General features: G+C 36.0%; 1 protein-coding gene and 2 pseudogenes across 1 annotated transcript; 2 read left to right on the top strand and 1 right to left on the bottom strand.

Annotated features, from left to right (window-relative positions):
• The first annotated feature begins 1,537 nt into the window (after positions 1–1,537).
• On the top strand, positions 1,538–5,263 carry LOC110693420 (putative receptor-like protein kinase At4g00960). The gene is made up of 7 exons (XM_021870539.1): positions 1,538–3,013; positions 3,282–3,422; positions 3,527–3,645; positions 3,762–3,978; positions 4,083–4,320; positions 4,418–4,568; positions 4,644–5,263. Exons 1-7 carry the CDS (start codon positions 2,173–2,175, stop codon positions 4,971–4,973), a joined length of 2,037 nt encoding a protein of 678 aa, XP_021726231.1. The 5' UTR covers positions 1,538–2,172; the 3' UTR covers positions 4,974–5,263.
• LOC110693435 lies at positions 4,815–19,167 on the bottom strand (annotated as a pseudogene).
• Positions 5,679–9,216, top strand: LOC110693424 (annotated as a pseudogene).
• Positions 19,168–20,995: the final 1,828 nt, after the last annotated feature.

Here is a 20,995-nt window from a genome sequence, read left to right as displayed (position 1 = left end):
GAGTTCATACCTGAATAATTTTTTAAAGAAAACTTTGCAAGTCAAGAGAAGAAAGTAAAGAAGACTGTGAAATATAGTCATTTGGTATGGTTAGTAATTGCCCATTGTTTTCATTTTTAAACTCATACACTCAAAATAATCGAATTATAATATAACCAAGATGCCAAAATTGTAATCAGAAAATTAATATATTAAGCCAAAATGATAAAGCAGCAGCCCCTGTCCATCTAGGCATTGGTCACAAGGTTGAAGCTAGCACACCTGGTTAGAAAAACTTTATTTGTTAATAATTGTCATTTGTTATCAGAGAGCTAGCCTGTTGTGAAATTATGGATCAAACATAAATAAAATACAACAATCATCAACATGATAAAATAAAACCAACTCGATTAAAAAAAGAAAAAGAAGAAGGAAAAGTCCTATTTAATTTCCCACTTGACAAAGCATGAAAAGCAACCCCTGCCCTACTAAACAATAGAATTATACTACCTCCGTTAACTTTTATTTGCAACTTGAAATATTTTATGTCTCACAAATAATACCCAAAGTTGCAAATAAAAGTTAACGGAGGTAGTAGTACTAAACTCCACCTTTCTTTTGTTCATATTTTCTATTTTTCTCTTTCAGCTCAAAGAAATGAAGTCATCAAACATATTATTTTACTTGTTAGTTTGTTTCATTCTCACTGTATGGTTACCGGAATTGACTTCTGCACAATTTTCTTTCCGCCACAGTTGGTGTGGCGATGCTACTTACGCACCCAACAGCACTTATCAATCCAACATAGAGCAGTCCTAAACTCCCTTGCTACGGACTCTCGAATCACCTATGGTTTCTACAACTTCACTGCAGGACAAGGTCCAGATAGAGTAAATTCTTTAGTCATATGCAGAGGCGATGTTCCTCTAGGAACATGCCGGGTTTGTGTAAGAGACTCTGCTAGTTCAATCCCTCAGACTTGTCCTAACCAAAAAGAGGCATTTGGTTACAGTCAATACTGCAAAATATTTATATCAAATCGCGCTATATATGGTATTGTGCAGAATGACCCACAATGGTATGTAGTGAAAATGTGACTGGTGTTATTGGGTTTAACCAAACACTCAATTCTCTAATGAGGTCGTTGCAGAATCGAGCTGCTTCAAGTAATTCTGAGCTGATATATACTACTGGAGAAGTTAGTCTTACCGGAGGTGGAGGTCAGAAGATAACACGCCCTGTTAGAACAAACATTATTTAAATTGTCGATAATTGTCTTTTGAGATCGAAGAGCCTTTATGCCTTGGATAAGAATCTACAACGCACTAGAACGCCTTAGAAATTATGATTAATTGATTAAATCGACCTTCCTAAAACGAATGAGGAACCTTACTGGTGTTTTTTAAGAGACAAAGATCATGCGGAAATTTATCGAGTTAAAACATGATCTGCAACTTTGAGAATTTGAGGAAAAGAGTCCATACAAACACCCTATACAAGCAACGAACTCATCTCGCCGCCAACTGTGTTATAATATGAGATCAACCATCCATGAAATTTCTTGTCAGATAAACTTCAACCTTTAATGTCTTCAATCTTTAATTTAAAATTCAATAATATTAATGTTTTGAAGATTTGCAATAACACAAATTTGATGAGATGCCTCATGAGTCATGACTGATGTTCTTCTCATGCTAAACAATGACACTAAATGATTTGTCAATACACTTTGCATCTCTATCAACATCTGATCCTCCGTGATATTATCAAAGATTAATTCGAAAGTAAGTAATTAACTCTAAATCATTCTAAAAATAGTGTAACAAAAAAAAATTAGAGAAAAAAAAAACAGGGGAAAGTCAATTATAGAGTACGTTATTACTCTACTTTTACACCCACTGTTCTTTTTCTATATTCAAGAATCAAGATACGAAAAAAAAAAAAGGAAAAATCCAATTTAATTTCCCACTTGACAAAGCAACCCCTACCCTACTGGCTACTGATAGAAGATACATCATATAATATTGAATGGCACATAAAATTTTGGCATATTGATCTAAAAGTAAGCTTTAAACAACTGTACTAATAGTCAAATTATGCAAAATTAACTTCTTTTTAATTAAAAACTATATTGTACCAAACTCCACCTTTCTTTTGTTCATATTTTCTATTCTCACCTTACAACTCAAAGAAATGGAGTCATCAAACATATTTCACTTGCTACTTTATTTCGTTCTCGCTCTAAGGATTCCGGAATTAACTTCAGCTCAATTTACATTCCGCCACGGTTGGTGTGGCGACGCTACTTATGCACCCAACAGCACTTACCAATCTAACCTTAGAGCAGTCCTAAACTCCCTTGCTACGGACACTCGAATCACCTATGGTTTCTATAACTTCACTGCAGGACAAGGTCCAGACAGAGTAAACTCTTTAGTCGTATGCAGGGGCGATGTTCCTCTAGGAACATGCCGGGTTTGTGTAAGAGACTCTGCTAGTTTAATCCCTCAGACTTGTCCTAACCAGAAAGAGGCATTTGGTTACAGTCAAAACTGCAAAATATTTATATCAAATCGCGCTATATATGGTATTGTGCAGAATGAGCGACAATGGTATCTGACAACTAGTGAAAATGTGACTGGTGTTATTGGGTTTAACCAAACACTCTATTCTCTAATGAGCTCGTTGCAGAATCGAGCTGCTTCAGGTAATTCTGAGCTGAAATATGCTACTGGAGGAGCTAGTCTTACTGGAGGTGGAGGTCAGAAGTTATACGGGCTTGTACAGTGTACTCCGGATTTGTCAAGGCTGGCCTGCATACAATGTATTCAAGGATCTCTTTCAATTCTCCCAACATGTTGTATTCAGCCTTCTTATACAGCTTCAGGGGTAACAATTGTCATACCGAGCTGCTTTGTTCAGTATGAGCTCTTCAATTTTACAGGGAATGTGCCTAATCTAACTCCGCCACCACTACCACCATCACCAGGACCTCCCTCGCCACCAAGCAATAATAATTCAACATCTACTGCAGGTATATATAAAAATTGTCTTCTTTTACATTCTGAAAGTGTTTGTTGAACTGTTGGTGGGTATTGAGTTGAGGTAACAAACAAGTCCTTTGATTTTGGTTAGTTTGATTTGAGTCATTTGTGGAAAACTGAATATGGGGCAGGTCTAATTTAGACAATTTAGATCATCTACTCTGCTAGACTGGGTAAATTGTGTAGTTACCTATGTTGTTCTTCTGACATGGGATATTATCTCTGATGTTCTATAGAATTAAATTCTGTTTTTTGTAGTAAAGAGAAGAAAGAAATCTCTTAATCCTAGTGTTATTGCTGTCCCAATCGTTGTCGCAACAACAATGATTATTGCTGTTGTCCTCTGCATCACATTAAGGAAGAAGAAGTTGAGAAAGGCCTGGATGCTGAAATTCAACAGTAAGCTCTGAAATCTAATAAGAAGCTCCTCATTATTAGCAATGTACTTACAAGTACAGTTTCAAGATAAGGTACCTAATTATATCCATTTATGTTAAGTGCAGAAGATGAAATTGAGACCCTTCAGTCTTTGCAATTCAGTTTGGGGACTATCAAACATGCGACAGGGGATTTTTCAGAGGTAAATAAGCTCGGAGAAGGTGGATTTGGCGTTGTTTATAAGGTAATTGTTCATCCGGCATACTGATAAATTTGTCAGATATATCTTGATTAAGAGCTTAAGATTGCTAAGAGAAAAAATAATAAAATTGTGATTTAATAGTGTTTTCTTATTTACAGTTTCAGGGTGTGTTTTCTAATGGACAAGAGCTAGCAGTGAAAAGGCTAACAAAGAATTCAGCACACGGAGATTTACAGTTCAAAAACGAAATTTTGATATTGGCCAAACTCCAACATAAGAATTTGGTCAGGCTACTAGGATTTTGCCTGCAAGAAGAAGAAATGCTTCTCATCTATGAGTTTATTGCTAATAGAAGCCTAGATTACTTTATATTTGGTAAGCAATAAAAACACTAAAAACTCAATTTAACACTTGTATGATCTTTACCTAATTAAAAAAGTACATCTAAAGTTCTAGAATTTGTTCTTTTTTTTTGGTAGATCCTGTGCAGCGTGAGACTATGAGGTGGGAAACATGCTATAAAATTATCTATGGCATTGCTAGAGGGCTCCTCTACCTTCATGAAGAGTCAAGAACACGAATTATCCATCGTGACCTTAAAGCAGGGAATGTACTTCTAGATGAGGAATTTAATCCTAAGATTGCAGATTTTGGTATGGCTAGGTTGTTTAACATTGATCAAAGTCAGACATTGGCTAGCAGAATTGTTGGTACCTAGTAAGTGTCCTAAACTTCCACCTAAATAGTAAATTCAGGTTGCACTTCATTCTGTTCTTATCACAGTTGATTTTTGAGATACAATACTTTTGTTCAGTGGATATATGTCGCCTGAGTATGTGCTCCATGGACAAGTATCAATGAAGAGCGATGTCTTTAGCTTTGGTGTACTCATCCTAGAGATTGTAAGCGGACAAATGATTAGTTCATTCTTAAATGGAGAGAAACCCGAAAATCTTCTTAGCTATGTAAGTTTGTTTATAGTACAAGTGACTAGTGTTTGTTTATAGCTATGTAAATTTACATAATGTTTTTTTTTATAGGCTTGGAAGAATTGGGTAGATGGCACACCTTGGAATGTCGTTGATACTACTTTATCAGCTGGTTTCAGTACAGACATACTGAGATGCATCCACATTGGTTTATTGTGTGTTCAAGAGAACCCTGTAGACAGGCCAACAATGTCGTCGATTGATCTTATGCTAAGTAGACAGTCTCTCTCCCTTCAAAGGCCATTACAACCTGCATTCTTCATAGAGAGCATCTCTCAATCAAATGGCCGTCCCCAAGAGAACACTACAACTGAATCAAGCAGCAGAACAAGAAGAAACTCCGTTAATGAGGTCACCATAACAGAACCATACCCCAGATAACACTTAAAAAAACGAAGGGAGTAAACGGTCAAATTATTTGAATTGGACCTATCTGGGCTACAAAATATCCGTAGCCCAGTTCCAATTGGGCCACAAAGCATAGAATTGTTTTCTAATTTATTTTTCCTAAGAATATTTTCTAGATTCAATGCCGTCTTGAGTGGATAAAACTATTCAAAATTGACCGTCTCTTACTCAACTTGCATTTGCAATCCTGTGGTTTTCTTACACTTGGCTGTTTTCAATCTTTGTCTATATGTCTGTAATAAATACCAAGTAATTAATAACATCAACTTGTTGCTGAAATTTATTTTATTCCTACCACTACTTTAAATACTCCCTCCGCCCCCGAAAGAACGACCCATTTGGGTTGATTACGCGGGTATTAAGAAAGTTAAATAAAAAGAAGTCAAAGTATATTGAAAATATAAATTTACATGGGGTTTATAAAAAAAATAGAGAGAGAAGGTATTAAAAATACATGGAAAATCAAATTTTAGTATGGGAAAGCTAATTTTGCACAAATATTATTGCAAATTGGTGGATGTTTAAATGTAAATGGGTCATTCTTTTTGAGACTAAAATTAGACCAAATGGGTCGTTTTTTCGGGGACGGAGGGAGTAATTGGAGAACACAACCTTAGTCTATTTTAGTCAAAAGTCAATGGAATAAATTAAAATTAGAAAAATAAGATCTGATGTTTAAAATTCTACCATGTGCATATTACGGAGTATATGTTACTCAAAACGGAAAATGCCGAGTATTAACACAAATCACGTACATTGAATGAGAATGCATGGCCCTACTGACTTTGCACTTTGCACCACATATATAAACAGGAAGTATGAGCAAATTAGCACATATAGATCGAATAATTAAAGTATGAAAACAAATATATAATACAATTTGATTAAGGTGCCTTAGATAATTCAGTCAATCCATAAGTCTTCATATTGTTGGTCACTTTGATATATAATCTCTATTCTCTAGCTTAAACTAAATTTACACAATGGATTTTCTAACACCACTCTTCTTATTAGTCCTTCAATTCATCTTCATTTCATTGATTCCCAAAACATCTGCCCAGTTCCAATTCCTCTACAGCAAATGTGGAAACACCGGTTTCTACACCCCGAACAGCACTTACCAATCCAATCTCAAAACAGTCCTCAACTCTCTTTCAACCACTCAAGTGACAAATGGCTACTACAACCTCACCGTGGGGCAAAAGCCCGACAAAGTCGAAGCTATGGTCCTCTGTAGGGGAGATGTCCCGGTGAATACTTGTCGCCTTTGTATGCGTGACTCGGCTGCCAATCTCCCATTGCTCTGTCCGAATCAAGCACAGGCATTTGGGTACTCCGATCACTGCATAATCTTTTACTCAAACCGCTACTTTTCACGTTGTAAGAGATAGGCCAAGGTGGGGTCTATGGAATGGTAATAATGTTTCTGATATCATAGGGTTCAACAATACACTTACTGCCTTAATGAAGAACTTGCAGAATCAGGCTTCTTCAGAAAATTCTGAACTGAAATCTGCTTCTGGACAGACTAATCTTACTGGTACAAATAAAACAATGTATGGGCTTGTGCAGTGTTCTCCTGATTTGTCTAGGCATGATTGTGTCGTGTGTGTACAGGATCTATTCAGTTTCTTTCCAAGGTGGTTTGTTACGCCTACATTTACAGCTGCAGGAGCAAGAGTGATAACGCCCAGCTGCAATCTTCGGTATGAAATCTACAGTTTTTATGGTAATGTAACTGATGTAGGTCTTCCGTCATCACCACCCCCACTGCTACCACCACCATCATTTGTATCAAACAGAAGTACTACTGCAAAAGGTACAGGATAAACAAAAGTTTTGAATCAACTGTTATTTTATTACCAGTTATTTTCATTATAGGTTCTGAATGTCTTCAGATTTCTGGGACTTATATGATATTGAACAAATAACATAGGTTTACTATATTTCTCCTGATAGTTGAACAGAGCAAAAAGTCTCATACCACCATTTTCATCGTTCTCCCAATCCTTGGGTCCCTAGTACTCATCATAATCATAGCCTCAATCGGTTTCACACTAAGGAAGAAGAAGCTAAAACAGTCAACCACAAAAATTAACAGTAAGCCAGAACACTACTTTTTTATGAAGTAATATACTTTGGTTTGGTTGACTCAATTGTTTTTAACTATGTAGTTTAACTTTAACCTTTTATATATGTGTCTGTTAATAGAAGAAGAAATTGAAACTCTCCAGTCCTTGCAATACAGTATTGGAACCATCAAGGTTGCAACAGATGATTTTTCAGATAATAATTATCTTGGAGAAGGTGGATTTGGTACTGTTTATAAGGTAAAATCAGTTCCTAAATCTGTCAAATAATCAATTCTGAACTAAAGTTAATGAATCATCTTCGCTGTTTAAGGGGAAGCTACCTGATCACCAAGAAATAGCAGTAAAGAGGCTAGCAAGGAATTCAGTTCAAGGAGATTTACAGTTTAAGAATGAAATTCTGATATTAGCTAAGCTTCAGCATAGGAATCTAGTGAGGCTTCTAGGATTCTGCTTGGAAGAAGATGAAATGCTTCTAATTTACGAGTTTGTGACCAACAAAAGCCTTGACAACTTCCTATTTGGTTAGTAGGAAAAAATTTGTACCGATCATTCCTGCATGTTATGCTCTGATTGTCTGACATTTCAAAAATACAGATACTATGCAAGGTAAATCTATGCCATGGGAAACACGTTACAAAATCATTAACGGCATTGCAAGAGGGCTTCTTTACCTTCATGAAGACTCTAGACTGCGCATTATTCATCGGGACCTTAAAGCTGGTAATGTTCTACTAGATGCAGAATTCAACCCAAAGATTGCAGATTTTGGCATGGCAAGGTTGTTTAACATTGACCAGACTCAGGCAGCAGCAAGCAGGATTGTTGGAACCTAGTGAGTATCACTAAAATAATACCTATATGCAAATATGATCGATTTTGTTATCAATTTTTTTTAACTTTGAGACACGATACTTTGTTTTTTGGCAGTGGATACATGGCACCCGAGTATGTGCTCCATGGTCACGTCTCAATGAAGTCCGATGTCTTCAGTTTTGGTGTACTTATCCTAGAGATTGTAAGCGGTCAAAGGATTAGCTCTTTCCAAATTGGAGAAAATCCCGAAAATCTGCTTACTTTTGTAAGTGGACATGATCATCTTATTTGCATTCAGGTGATACAGGCATTGATTAATCACACAAGATAAGTAAGCTAACAATATATTTTCGGTGTCACAGGCATGGAAAAATTGGCTAGAAGGGAAAGCTTGGAATCTTGTTGATCCTACATCATCTCCTGCATTTAGTACAGAGATATTGAGATGCATACACATCGGTTTGCTGTGTGTCCAGCATAACATGGCAGACAGACCTTCTATGTCTTTGGTTGAGCTTATGCTAAGTAGCTCTTCTCTTTCTCTCCAGGTGCCTTCACAACCAGCTTTTTTCACTCGAAGCCATACACCAGCTAATGCAACCTCTCAAGGGAATACCTCAGGTCAATCTACTAGTAGAATGTTTGAGTGTTCAATAAATGAGGTTTCTATGACAGAAATCTACCCTCGATAGTACAACCCTACTACTTGAAGCTTCTGATAGATGAACATCCTTATAAACTATTTACATGATTAAAGTTTCAGTTTTTTTTAGTCCATACGACTCTGAAATAATCTATGAGAGCAAGAAAGCAGGGGCTTGCAATAGAGTTGCTATGAACAGTTATGGCTGTACATAGAAGTGATGCAGAGGAAAGAAGTACAGCAGCCAACAGGGAACAGGTTCCATTCAGCTTTATAATTTAGCTGTAGAGGTGTATTATTTAAACAACCTTCTTCATTTTAAGGCATTTTAGGAAGATTAAGAGGTGTGTACAAATGCATTGGTTCATTTGATCATTATTTATGTATTGTGAAGATTGAAAGACCCATTCAGTTAATTGAATCCTTAACCTAAAATGTAAGAATATGGCTGGCATAATTTCAATCATCTGGGATAAATGAGAAGCATTGTTTGAAGGAAATGCAGAAGTTTTGTCAGAGATTTCAATCAACAGAGTAATTAAAGTCTTATAGTTATGCTAGACTAAAATAAATCACAAGTATATGTTGATGCTACAAGAGATGTAAGCTTCCATTTTTGAGAAATAACACAAGACACAAAGCACATGATTAGCTTAAGGCTACATGACTACATCTCTCAATCTGCTACTACGTCAGTTACATTTTACACTACATAATCTATATTTATGCACCAATACAAAGAAGTGGAGAAAGATATGGCATAAAAAAGTGGACAAAGTCCATAACATACCAGAATATATGAATTCATAGAGACTTGATGCTACATTTACACTAAAACTTCTACTACCTATGTAATCTTACTGGTGCACAGTGTAGTAAAATATTCAAGCATTCTAAATTTCAAACAAACTAAGAAAGACGAGTACACTTTGAGAAAAACTGCAAAACAACATGAACCTTTCATGGTTTAGAAAGGTTCTACATATGTTTTGTTTTACGAGATCAAGAATCATTGATATTAAAAAGGCCTTCGATTCAAAGCATTTGTTTTATAACAGAGAAAACTACGGAAACATGAGTACCCTGTTTTATGTTTTGTTTTCCAAGATCATGCATCACTTGTTCGCAGAATGAACATTATTTAAGAAAATAATGCAGAAAGTCTTGTAAGAACACAGATTAAAACAAACTTACCTTCTTACAGTACTTTAGATCCTTCATAAGAGAACAGGCGAACTGCATTTGAGTAGCTTGTTTCTGCAAGTTCTTCTGTACTTATCTCAAGCAGAGAAGCCACATAGGTCAGAACATTATGAATATTAGCTGGATGATTCAACATTCCTTTTGGCAATTCTTGTGCTTCGTTTTCAGCTTCTGATATGTCACAGTTATCCCTTAAATGTGGATTCTCTTCTAGTGTCTGAAGTTCAGGAGGAAGGGAAGGATCACCTTCCACCACATACAAATCACCCAAATTGAATGATAGAACAATGTATACTACAAGAGGGGGGGGTGAATTGTAGTGTATGTAGACTATGGTAAATTTTGCGGAATTAAATCTACTACTAAGAGAAAAGACACTGAGATAGGCAATGAATAAATTCACTATGTAAAAATGATTTACAATCACTAATACGTTGCCTAGACTCAAGTTCCGTGAGGAACTCAAGTTACCCAACTGTGATCCCTCAATCACAGTTTCTCACACTTTGTAATTCTACTCCGAATCACTTGTACAGTGTAAACAACTCTCTCAAATCTCACACTTTACAACTCTCACAACCCAAATCCAATTACACAATGATTACAAGTATTTTCTAAAGAACTTAAGAAACTAAGGGTGGAAGGAACTTCTCTTTTAAACACTTTGAAACTCTATGCTCAGAATACTTAAGATTGTTTTTCCACACTTTCAAAACTTAACGTTGATCTGTTTTTATAGGGAGATTATCCAAGCTTCCATCATGTTCCTACTTCCCCCTCAATCCCACGTTCACCTATACTGGGAAGTTGGGATGTAAGTGGAGGAAGTTGAGAACCATGATTTCACTAACTTGACTCCCAAATCCAACGTGCTTCCTTAATTTAAGTAAACAGTTATTTTTACTAAGTCAAAAATCAGTTAAGGATTTAAAAAGATAATTATTTATTAATTAAAAAAGATAATTGTTTATTAATTAAAAGATAACTAAATAATTAATTAATTTAAAAACTTATCTTTTAAATTAATAAATTATTTTGATTTTATTTATTTATAAAATAAATCTTTTTCAAAACTGATTTTATCTTTTCCTTAAATTAAGGGATATGAAAACTGTTTTTGAAAACCATCGTTTAAACACTTTTCTGAGCATCAGTCAAGTTCCTTCAAGAATTCCAGATTCCATCAGGAACTTTGAGTTTCTCATGAGTTCCTTCCAACACTTTTGTTTCTTAAGTTCATGCACTGAATAACTAAGTATACTAGAGTTGTGAGGACATCTTGAAAGCTTGCATGCATCATCAAGTCTTCCAAACTCTGTTGTTCCTACTCCGGAACATATATTCGTATACCTGAATCTTTCTGTTCAACCAAGACTTATAAACATCATTAGTCAGAGTTTGTTTTACGTAAGTCAATCATCAAAATATAAGGTAGTCAATTCAACAATATTCCCCCTTTTTGATGATGACAAACAAAAACAAACTCGGTTAAACAAAACAAACATCCAAGCAATCAGAGTAACCAATACTTAAATAAAACAATTAAATTATTTAAAGAAATAAAATAAACTAAGGATAAAGAAGTCTGCATCATTCATGAAATTAATAAATTGTGGAATTTATACCTTTACTTAAATGATGAAGACTTGAAGGGAATCGGTTTGAGTCCAGCTTTCTGAGTTTGTTCTTCTCTTCCCCCTTTTGACATTATCAAAATGATAGAAAGAGCATGCTATATATAGTACTAAACTACGGAGGGAGTAGTAAATCTGAATACATGAACGATTAAGCATGCGCACACAGTTCATATGCAACCAAAATGAAAACATCAATTTCAAAGACAAACTTAGCCAGTTTAATACAAACCGAAATAAAAACAAAATAAAGTGTTCAAAACAAGCCAAACAAAATAAAATTGAAGGACAATATCACTGTTTAATAAATCACAAGAAAGAGTGGGGTAGGTTTGTTTTGCAAAGGGCTAGGAAATGGTAGCAGCTTCATGGTAAGGTAACATCCTTGATCGCATCGAGAATGGTCTTGTAACAACTTTGCTTCACTTTAGCTTTGAGTTCCTGAGCCGAGGAGTCCATATGAGCATTTACTTTATCTTCCAGAGAAAGCATATGAGTTTGCAGCCCCTCAACTTTAGTAGCCAGGTTATCCACTTTAGAAGAAAGGTTAGTTATACTCTGTGTAAGTGTAGTGGACAAAAGCTGAAGTTCCTCCTGGATTTGCAAGGAACTTGGACCAGAGCTAAAAGCACTGAAGCCGAAACCAGAAGTACGAGGCTGTGAAGCAGGTGGAGAAGGTGTGGTTTGGTGAACAGAGGAAGGAATAGGGGGTGGTGATGGAGTTCCTTCAGAAACAAGGGAAGACGGACCCTGAGGAACTTGGGTGGAAGTTCCTTCAGAAACTTTAGATGTATCATCATCCAATTCAACAATAATAACAGGCTGAGATCTCAGTGTTCTGGGTTTAGAAGAAGCAAGTCTAACGCTTCTCCTTTTTCTACCTGTTACAGGGACAGTTTGTTTAACAGAGCCTCCAAATTTCCTTGAGTAGCTCTTTCACTAACTCCTCTTTGTCATCTTTTTCCTCCTTCTCACTCTCTATTTCTTTCTCTTCTTCTGTTTCCCTCTCTACTGCACTTTTTCTCTTTTTCACTCTCTTTTTCCTCTTCTTTTTCACTCTCTGTTTCCTCTTCTTTTTCATCATTTTTCTCACTGTCTTTCTCTTTCTTTTCTTTTTCTTTCTCACTGTTTTCTTCCTCTTTTACTTCTTCCTTCTCACTGTCTTCCTCTTTTACTTCTTCCTTCTCACTGTCTTCCTCCTCATCAATGCTTTCCCTCTCATTCAGTTCCCCCTCACGTTGATCTCCCTCTTCCTCAGATTCCGAGTGTACATCGGTAATAAAACAAACTTTTCCACGAACAACTTTAAGGCTTAATTTTGAGAGGGATTTTTCATGGAGTATGTTTTCTGGTTTAAAGGGGTGGGTTTCTTCATTGGTTAGAGGAACTTTGAAGGTTGGAAGTGGCGGTTGGTGTTTTGGGGTTTTTTGAGGTGAGTGGGTGCGTGTGGTAAGTGAGGTGAAAAGATAGGTGACGGTTGAGAGTTTAGTGGGATAGAGAAAAGGTTGTGATTTATTTTGACAATGATAAAAAATAAAAAAAAATAAGATAAAATCTAATTGAGAAAAAAAATCTTTTTGTTGTTTTTAAATTTATAAGATAACAAAAATAATAAAAAGATAAAAATAAAAATTAAAAAATAAAGAAAAATAAAAATTACGAAAGAAAAAAAAATTTCCAGTAAGTTACTTCAAAGTAAAATACTGGTTAACAGAGCTTTACAAAAAGGAACTTGGAAAATAATATGGCTTAATTTGTCTTCTTCATCAACATAATCACATGATCACATACTCATTAGAATTACACACTCTTTCATTGCAAGATTCGAGATTATGTTTTTCACACCAAGGTTATATATAGCAATGCTCAGTCGTTTCACTAAGACATACCTTGGGGTTCCAAGAAGAACTGCTCAATTCAGCTTTATCATTCCGAGTTCCAATCGCATCTTTTCGAATTTTTCTCTACTCAAAGGCTTTGTTAGAATGTCAGCAATTTGATATTCAGTTTGTACAAATTCTAATTTAATAGAGCCTTTTTCCACATTGTCTTTTAGAAAGTGATGCCTAACATGAATATGCTTTACACGTGAATGATGTACTGGATCTTTTGAGATGCAAATAGCACTAGTATTATCACAGTATATAGGAACACATTCTAAAATTATGCCAAAATCACGCAACTGTTGCTTTATCCATATTAATTGGGAGCAACATGCAGCAGCAGCTACATATTCTGCTTCAGCAGTGGATAGAGCAACAGTGTTTTGTTTCTTGGAACTCCAAGAAACTGGACAAGAGCCTAAGAATTGAACCATACCTGACGTGCTCTTGCGATTTACTAAGTCTCCGGCATAATCTGCATCAGCAAATCCTTTGAGATCGAATGTATCACTTAGTGGGTAGAATAAACTCAAGTCTGCCGTTCCTTTAAGATATCTCAGTATTCTTTTTACGGCAGTTAGATGCGATTCTTTGGGGTTTGATTGGAACCTAGCACACAGACCAACACTCTGTACTTTGTCTGGTCCACACAAGTTCCTGAGGGATCTTCGTCTAACCTAGAGTTAGTTCCCATAGGAGTGTGGTTAGTCTTTGCGTTGTCAAGGTTATACTTTTTCAGGAGTTCCTTGACATATTTTTGCTGATGTATAAATATTCCTGATTCTGTTTGTTTGATCTGCAGTACTAAAAAGAAATTGAGTTCCCCCATCATGCTCATTTGGAACTCACTGCACATCAAGTCAGCAAAGTACTTGCACAAAGATTCGTTAGTTACACCAAATATAATATCATCAACATAGATCTGCACAACTAAGAGATGAGTTCCTTTAGATTTTAAAAACAAAGTTTTATCAATTTTTCCTCGTTTAAAATCATTTTCCAAAAGGAACTTGGACAGTCTTTCGTACCATGCTCTTGGAGCCTGTTTTAGCCCGTAGAGAGCCTTATCAAGTTTAAAAACATGGTTTGGAAAGTTTGGATTCTCGAATCCAGGGGGTTGATCGACGTAAACTGTTTCTTTTAATAAACCATTCAAAAACGCACACTTTACGTCCATCTGATACAGTTTAAAACCCATAAAAGTAGTAAGAGATATTAAAATTCTAATAGCCTCAAGTCTAGCAACAGGAGCAAATGTTTCCTCAAAATCAATACCTTCCTGTTGGTTATATCCCTTTACAACCAACCTAGCCTTATTTCTTACAATTGTACCATATTCATCAAGTTTGTTTCGAAAGACCCATTTTAAACCTATGACCTTTTTATCTAGTGGCTTAGGTTCAAGATGCCATACCTGATTTCTTTCGAACTCATTAAGTTCCTCTTGCATGGATATAATCCAGTCAGGGTCTTCTAAGGCTTCTTTGTGGTTGCGAGGTTCCAAAGTAGATAGAAAAGCATTGAAGGCACAGAAGTTCCTCATTTGCGATCTAGTCTGAGTTCCTTTGCATAAGTCACTGATAATTTTGTCCAGTGGGTGTGACTTTTGGTGCTTCCAAGGTTTGGGCTGGAAGGTTTGGATAGGAACTCGACTATTCTGATTTCCTGAGCCTGTTGCTTCTTCTTCAGTGATTTCCTCTTGTGTTATTGGTTCCTCGGCAGGTTCTTCATTCTGAGGCTGTTCTCTCGAAGGAACTTCAGTCTGTATGTCGAGTTCCTTCTCTGGATTTTCATGATTTTCATTTAATCGAGTTGGCTGCTTATTTGGAATTACTGCATCTTCTTCTTGTTCTTGAGGACGTACTAGACCAATTTCAAAGTCATAGTCCTCATGTTCTGAGTTTCCTTTATCACAAAATTGTGATATGCTTAATAAGCTGTGTTTGAGGCCCTCGACTAAAAAAACGTTATCAATAGCTTGGGAACTTGACCTTCCAACTTTTCCTACGGCAACAATGCTGCCTTTCTTATTATCACCAAAGGTCACAGTTCCTCCTGTATAGGCCGTCAGTGAGAGAAATCTTGATTCATCTCCTGTCATGTGCTTGGAACAACCACTATCGAGGTACCATTGGTTGTTCCCTCTCACTACGACCTCCTTTGACCTTTCACTGTGTTTAGCCATCAAACACAGGTTTGCAGTTTCTTCTTCCGTGGATTCTTCTTCATCCTCAGAACTTGTGTCTCCCCACGCAGCTATCATGGCTTTCCTGTAATCAGATTTTGAAAAGTTAGGAGTATTAGATTTTCCGTGTTCCTTCATTTTGCCTTTTCCTTTTTCTGATTCCCAGAGAGGGCATTCCTTGATGAAGTGATCTGTGTTCCCACATTTGTGGCAACCTCCTGTTTCCTTGGAGTATTGGTTCTTCTTGAAGTTCCTTTTCTTTTGGTCACCAAACCTTTTGTTGCGGTACAACTTTTTTAACTTCCTGACTAGCATGGCAGCTTCTTCCTCTCCAGATTCGGAATCCTCATCACTTGGTTGGGCAACTTTTAAAGCGATTCCTCGGCTTTTTGAGCTTTCTCGACTTTTGTTTGATAGGTGAAGCTCATGAGTTATCAAGGAACCTGCAAGTTGTTCAAGGTTAAAGGTTGTAAAGTCCTTTGATTCCTGCAAAGCAGCCACTTTGGCTCTCCACCGTTCATCTTCAGGAAGGCTTCTTAGAATTTTGCGTACCTGTTCATCCATAGGAACAACTCTACCAAGAGAAACTAATTCATTAGTAATATTTTTAAAACGAGTAAACATTTCTTGAATAGTTTCTTTTGAACCCATTTCAAAACGTTCATATTTAGAAAGCAGTATATCAATTTTAGAACGTTTGACTTCATGAGTTCCTTCGTGGGTTATTTCTAGTAAATCCCATATTTCTTTTGCTGTTTTACATCCCATAACACGAGTGTGTTCATCTGGCCCTAAACCCCAAACTAGGAGTTTTTTAGCAGTAGCATTAATCTCTTTCTTCTCAAAGTCATTTCTATCATATTCAGAGATAGGTTTAGGAATTACCTCATTTTCTGCATTGGTCTTGGTTACCTCGTAATCTCCTACTTCGATAGCTCGCCAGACTTGATAATTCTCGGACTGTATGAACATCTCCATCCTTGTCTTCCAATAGGCATAGTACTTCCCATTGAAGAGTGGTGGTCTTTGTGTAGAGTAACCTTCAGCTAGTCTCTCGTCCTTTGACATTGTTCCTCCAGGAACTTGACTCGACAGGGCTTCCTGCTTTTCCGAGTTCCTTGCTCTGATACCAATTGATAGAACAATGTATACTACAAGAGGGGGGGGGGTGAATTGTAGTGTATGTAGACTATGGTAAATTTTGCGGAATTAAATCTACTACTAAGAGAAAAGACACTGAGATAGGCAATGAATAAATTCACTATGTAAAAATGATTTACAATCACTAATACGTTGCCTAGACTCAAGTTCCGTGAGGAACTCAAGTTACCCAACTGTGATCCCTCAATCACAGTTTCTCACACTTTGTGATTCTACTCCGAATCACTTGTACAGTGTAAACAACTCTCTCAAATCTCACACTTTACAACTCTCACAACCCAAACCCAATTACACAATGATTACAAGTATTTTCTAAAGAACTTAAGAGACTAAGGGTGGAAGGAACTTCTCTTTTAAACACTTTGAAACTCTATGCTCAGAATACTTAAGATTGTTTTTCCACACTTTCAAAACTTAACGTTGATCTGTTTTTATAGGGAGATTATCCAAGCTTCCATCATGTTCCTACTTCCCCCTCAATCCCACGTTCACCTATACTGGGAAGTTGGGATGTAAGTGGAGGAAGTTGAGAACCATGATTTCACCAACTTGACTCCCAAATCCAACGTGCTTCCTTAATTTAAGTAAACAGTTATTTTTACTAAGTCAAAAATCAGTTAAGGATTTAAAAAGATAATTATTTATTAATTAAAAAAGATAATTGTTTATTAATTAAAAGATAACTAAATAATTAATTAATTTAAAAACTTATCTTTTAAATTAATAAATTATTTTGATTTTATTTATTTATAAAATAAATCTTTTTCAAAACTGATTTTATCTTTTCCTTAAATTAAGGGATATGAAAACTGTTTTTGAAAACCATCGTTTAAACACTTTTCTGAGCACCAGTCAAGTTCCTTCAAGAATTCCAGATTCCATCAGGAACTTTGAGTTTCTCATGAGTTCCTTCCAACACTTTTGTTTCTTAAGTTCATGCACTGAATAACTAAGTATACTAGAGTTGTGAGGACATCTTGAAAGCTTGCATGCATCATCAAGTCTTCCAAACTCTGTTGTTCCTACTCCGGAATATATATTCGTATACCTGAATCTTTCTGTTCAACCAAGACTTATAAACATCATTAGTCAGAGTTTGTTTTACGTAAGTCAATCATCAAAATATAAGGTAGTCAATTCAACATTGAACTTAGGCAAGGCATCAGGGGCATCAGTCTCGAGCAGTATTCTATCAGAAGGCACTACTTTCAGCAATTTCCTTGCCTTTTGTGATTCCATTGGCATAAGATGTCCAGAGAACGAAAAATAAGCACCAAGCCTTGCTAATTCAGGAACCATCTCAGCAGACCCTAAATAAGAGTGAAGAATTACTCCATCAGGAAACGGCCCAACTTCCTTCATCACATCAAGAATCTCACCAAAGGCACGAACACAATGAACAGAAACCGGCCTTTTCAGCTATTTCACTAATTCTAGCTGTTTCTTGAACACCTCAACCTGAACATCAAAATCAGTCTCTTTCCCTCTGAACCCTTTATCAAGACCAATCTCCCCAACAGCTGCACAGGGTGTTGACTCAAAATACTGTTTCAAAACGGTAAACCAGTCTGCCGTCCTCTCAGGAACAAACCACGGATGAACACCAAAAGAAGGAACAACAGATGGATATGACTCACTCATCTGCTTGACTGAATCCCAGTCCTTCTCCGAAACCCCATTAACAACAAAATAATCAATGCCGGATTCAAGAGACGTATTGATTAATCGTGGGGTGAGGCTTAAAATCCTCGGGTCCTGAAGGTGACAATGTGCATCAAAGAGTTTCATTGCCTCTAACCAACTTACACAAACTACTCTCAATTCTCAAATCAATCACACTATGCTGTCCTCAACAATGGAATTTCTGTTTTCTAAGAAAGAATCTATCCATAAATGGAAACTTGCAACAATCCCAAGTTCAATTAGCCCTATAATTTCATAACAATGATGCACAAAATGTTAATTTCATAAGCAAATTTTCAAGAAAGTAGAAATTAATCAATTGAATCTCAGCATAATTCACTAACTCACAAAGAAATCAACAAATCCAAAATAAAACCCAATTCTTCTTATTGGACTGAATCAATGATCGCAATTCATTAAATCGCTAATAATTCGATTAATATTGAACTAAATAGGTGTATCTACAGAAATAATTAAAATCATCCAAGTTCAATAATAAACAATAATAATTGCGGAATTCCACTGATAAATCAGATTAAAACACAAAAAGTTAGTACAAATTTGCGGATTTGATACCTGAAAACTAAAATTTGGGGTTGAGATGAAATATTAGTGCTGAAATGATCTTCAGGAACCCGGCAAAAAAAAAGTCAACGATGGTTACTCTTCTGCACAATTTCAGTTGTTTGATGTTTTTTTTTTGACGGGAAGAACAAAAAAAAAAAAAAAAAACTCCGACCCGATTAAGTGGCCCGTAATGCCAATAATACCCGATATATTTTGAGTCCTGACCCGAATTTGGCTTGAAAATCCAAAACTCTACGGCCCAAAAATACGGTCCAGCCCAGTAACTTGGACAGAAAATTACTCCCTCCGTTTTTAAATACTTATTCCATTTTTTCATGTGCAAAATTTTAGGAGCATTTGGAGAAAGTAATAAAATATGAAGGTAGTGGGGTAAGTGAAAGAATAAAAAAATTTATACAGTACCAGACTACCAGTAATTGAGAGAATTGGAGGAGAGATAATATAAAATGAATAAAAATATGATTTATGTTAGGTCTACTAGTTTAGAAAAATGAATTCAATATTGTAAAAGTTTTACAAATAAGAAAATAAAGCAAGTGTTTAAAAATAATCGAGAAAGGAAAGTGGAGCAATATTTAAAAATAGAGGGAGTATATAATTTGATTTTGCCGGTGACACCAAAGTACGTCCTTCATGCCTCATGGTCACATTTCCATGAAGTCCAATGTCTTCAGCTTTGGAGTACTTGTCCTAGAGATGGTAAGCGGTCAAAGGATTAGCTCATTCCAATCTAGAGACAATCCTGAAAATATGCTTACCTTTGTAAGTATGATTACTAATTGTAAACATCGATAATTAACCAAACAAATTAAATAGCCTAACAATGTTATTATTTCGATGTCACAGGCATGGAAAAATTGGCTAGAAGGAAATGCATGGAATGTTGTTGATCCTACATTATCCCCTGCATTTAGTACAGAAATATTGAGATGCATACACATTGGTTTGTTGTGTGTGCAACATAACATGGCCAATAGACCTACGACGTCTTCAATAGGTCTTATGCTAAGTAGCAGCACCATGACTCTCAACGTACCTTCACAGCCTGCGTTTTTCTCACGAAGTCACACACCATCAAGTATGCCCTCACCGGAACATAGTTCAAACCAATCGAGTAGTCAATTGCCTGCTTGTTCAATTAATGAGGGTTCCATCACACAGGTCTACCCTCGATAGTACTGCCTGATTGAGGCTGCTTATATCCAAACTTAAAGCCGCCGAATTTTGCACTGTTTGGACGTTTGGTCATAATATACACAGATCAATAGAGATGAAGCTCTAGTGTATGTCTTGACTCTTGACCATTACAATTTTCATTCCAAAGGAAAAAAACTGGTAATAAAAAAAGCTACTATTTAAGCATTGCAGCCAATGGCCCAGTGGGCCTGAATTTTTGGCCTAATGGGCCTGAATTTTGGGCCTAATGTGTGTGATGTTGGACAGTCCACTCATTTTCAATTCTCTATAGGAATTTAGGCAACACCCATTTTCTGTAGTTTTCTTTGTCAAAGAGTGTGTCAGTGTACTGGACACATATGCTAAGAGCACTCTCACTCATGGTCAAAAATATGCCCATAAGGAGAAATTCAAGGTAAAAAACCAAAAATATGTATCCTACTCATGAGCAAAAAAATAAATGCCCATGAGGAAAATAAGAAATGCCCAAGGTCATGGCATTTTTGTAATGCTACAGTAACTTGTGTAGCCCACTAATTAAATCTAAAAATAGATATTTTGACTAATTTAACGTATTTAAAAACAAAAATAAAATTATTAATGTTCATAATTTATTTTTATCTATAAGTAGACACCCATTTTGTTATATTTTTGTGCACTTCGAAAAATCACATTTTTCTACTTAATTCGTTATTATTAAAAATTTTACTTTTGTTGTGGGTTTATTTTAGCCCATGAGTGTGTGAGGACTTGTATAAAAAAAAAACGCCCATGGAAAAAAAGTGGAAAAGAAGAGTGAGAAAGTGGGTAGAGAGAGAATGACAATTTATTTTTTTGACCATGAGTGAGAGTGGTCTAATTGTGCTTCAAAATTCAAAAGCATGCAATAGCATACTACTCCGTATGATATTGTTATTTATTTTTAATAAATAA

This window comes from Chenopodium quinoa, unplaced genomic scaffold (genome assembly GCF_001683475.1).
Source record: "Chenopodium quinoa cultivar QQ74 unplaced genomic scaffold, ASM168347v1, whole genome shotgun sequence".
Taxonomy (NCBI): Eukaryota; Viridiplantae; Streptophyta; class Magnoliopsida; order Caryophyllales; family Amaranthaceae; genus Chenopodium; species Chenopodium quinoa.
Note: the sequence above shows the minus strand (reverse complement) of the source record. Positions and strands in the feature narration are given on the sequence as shown.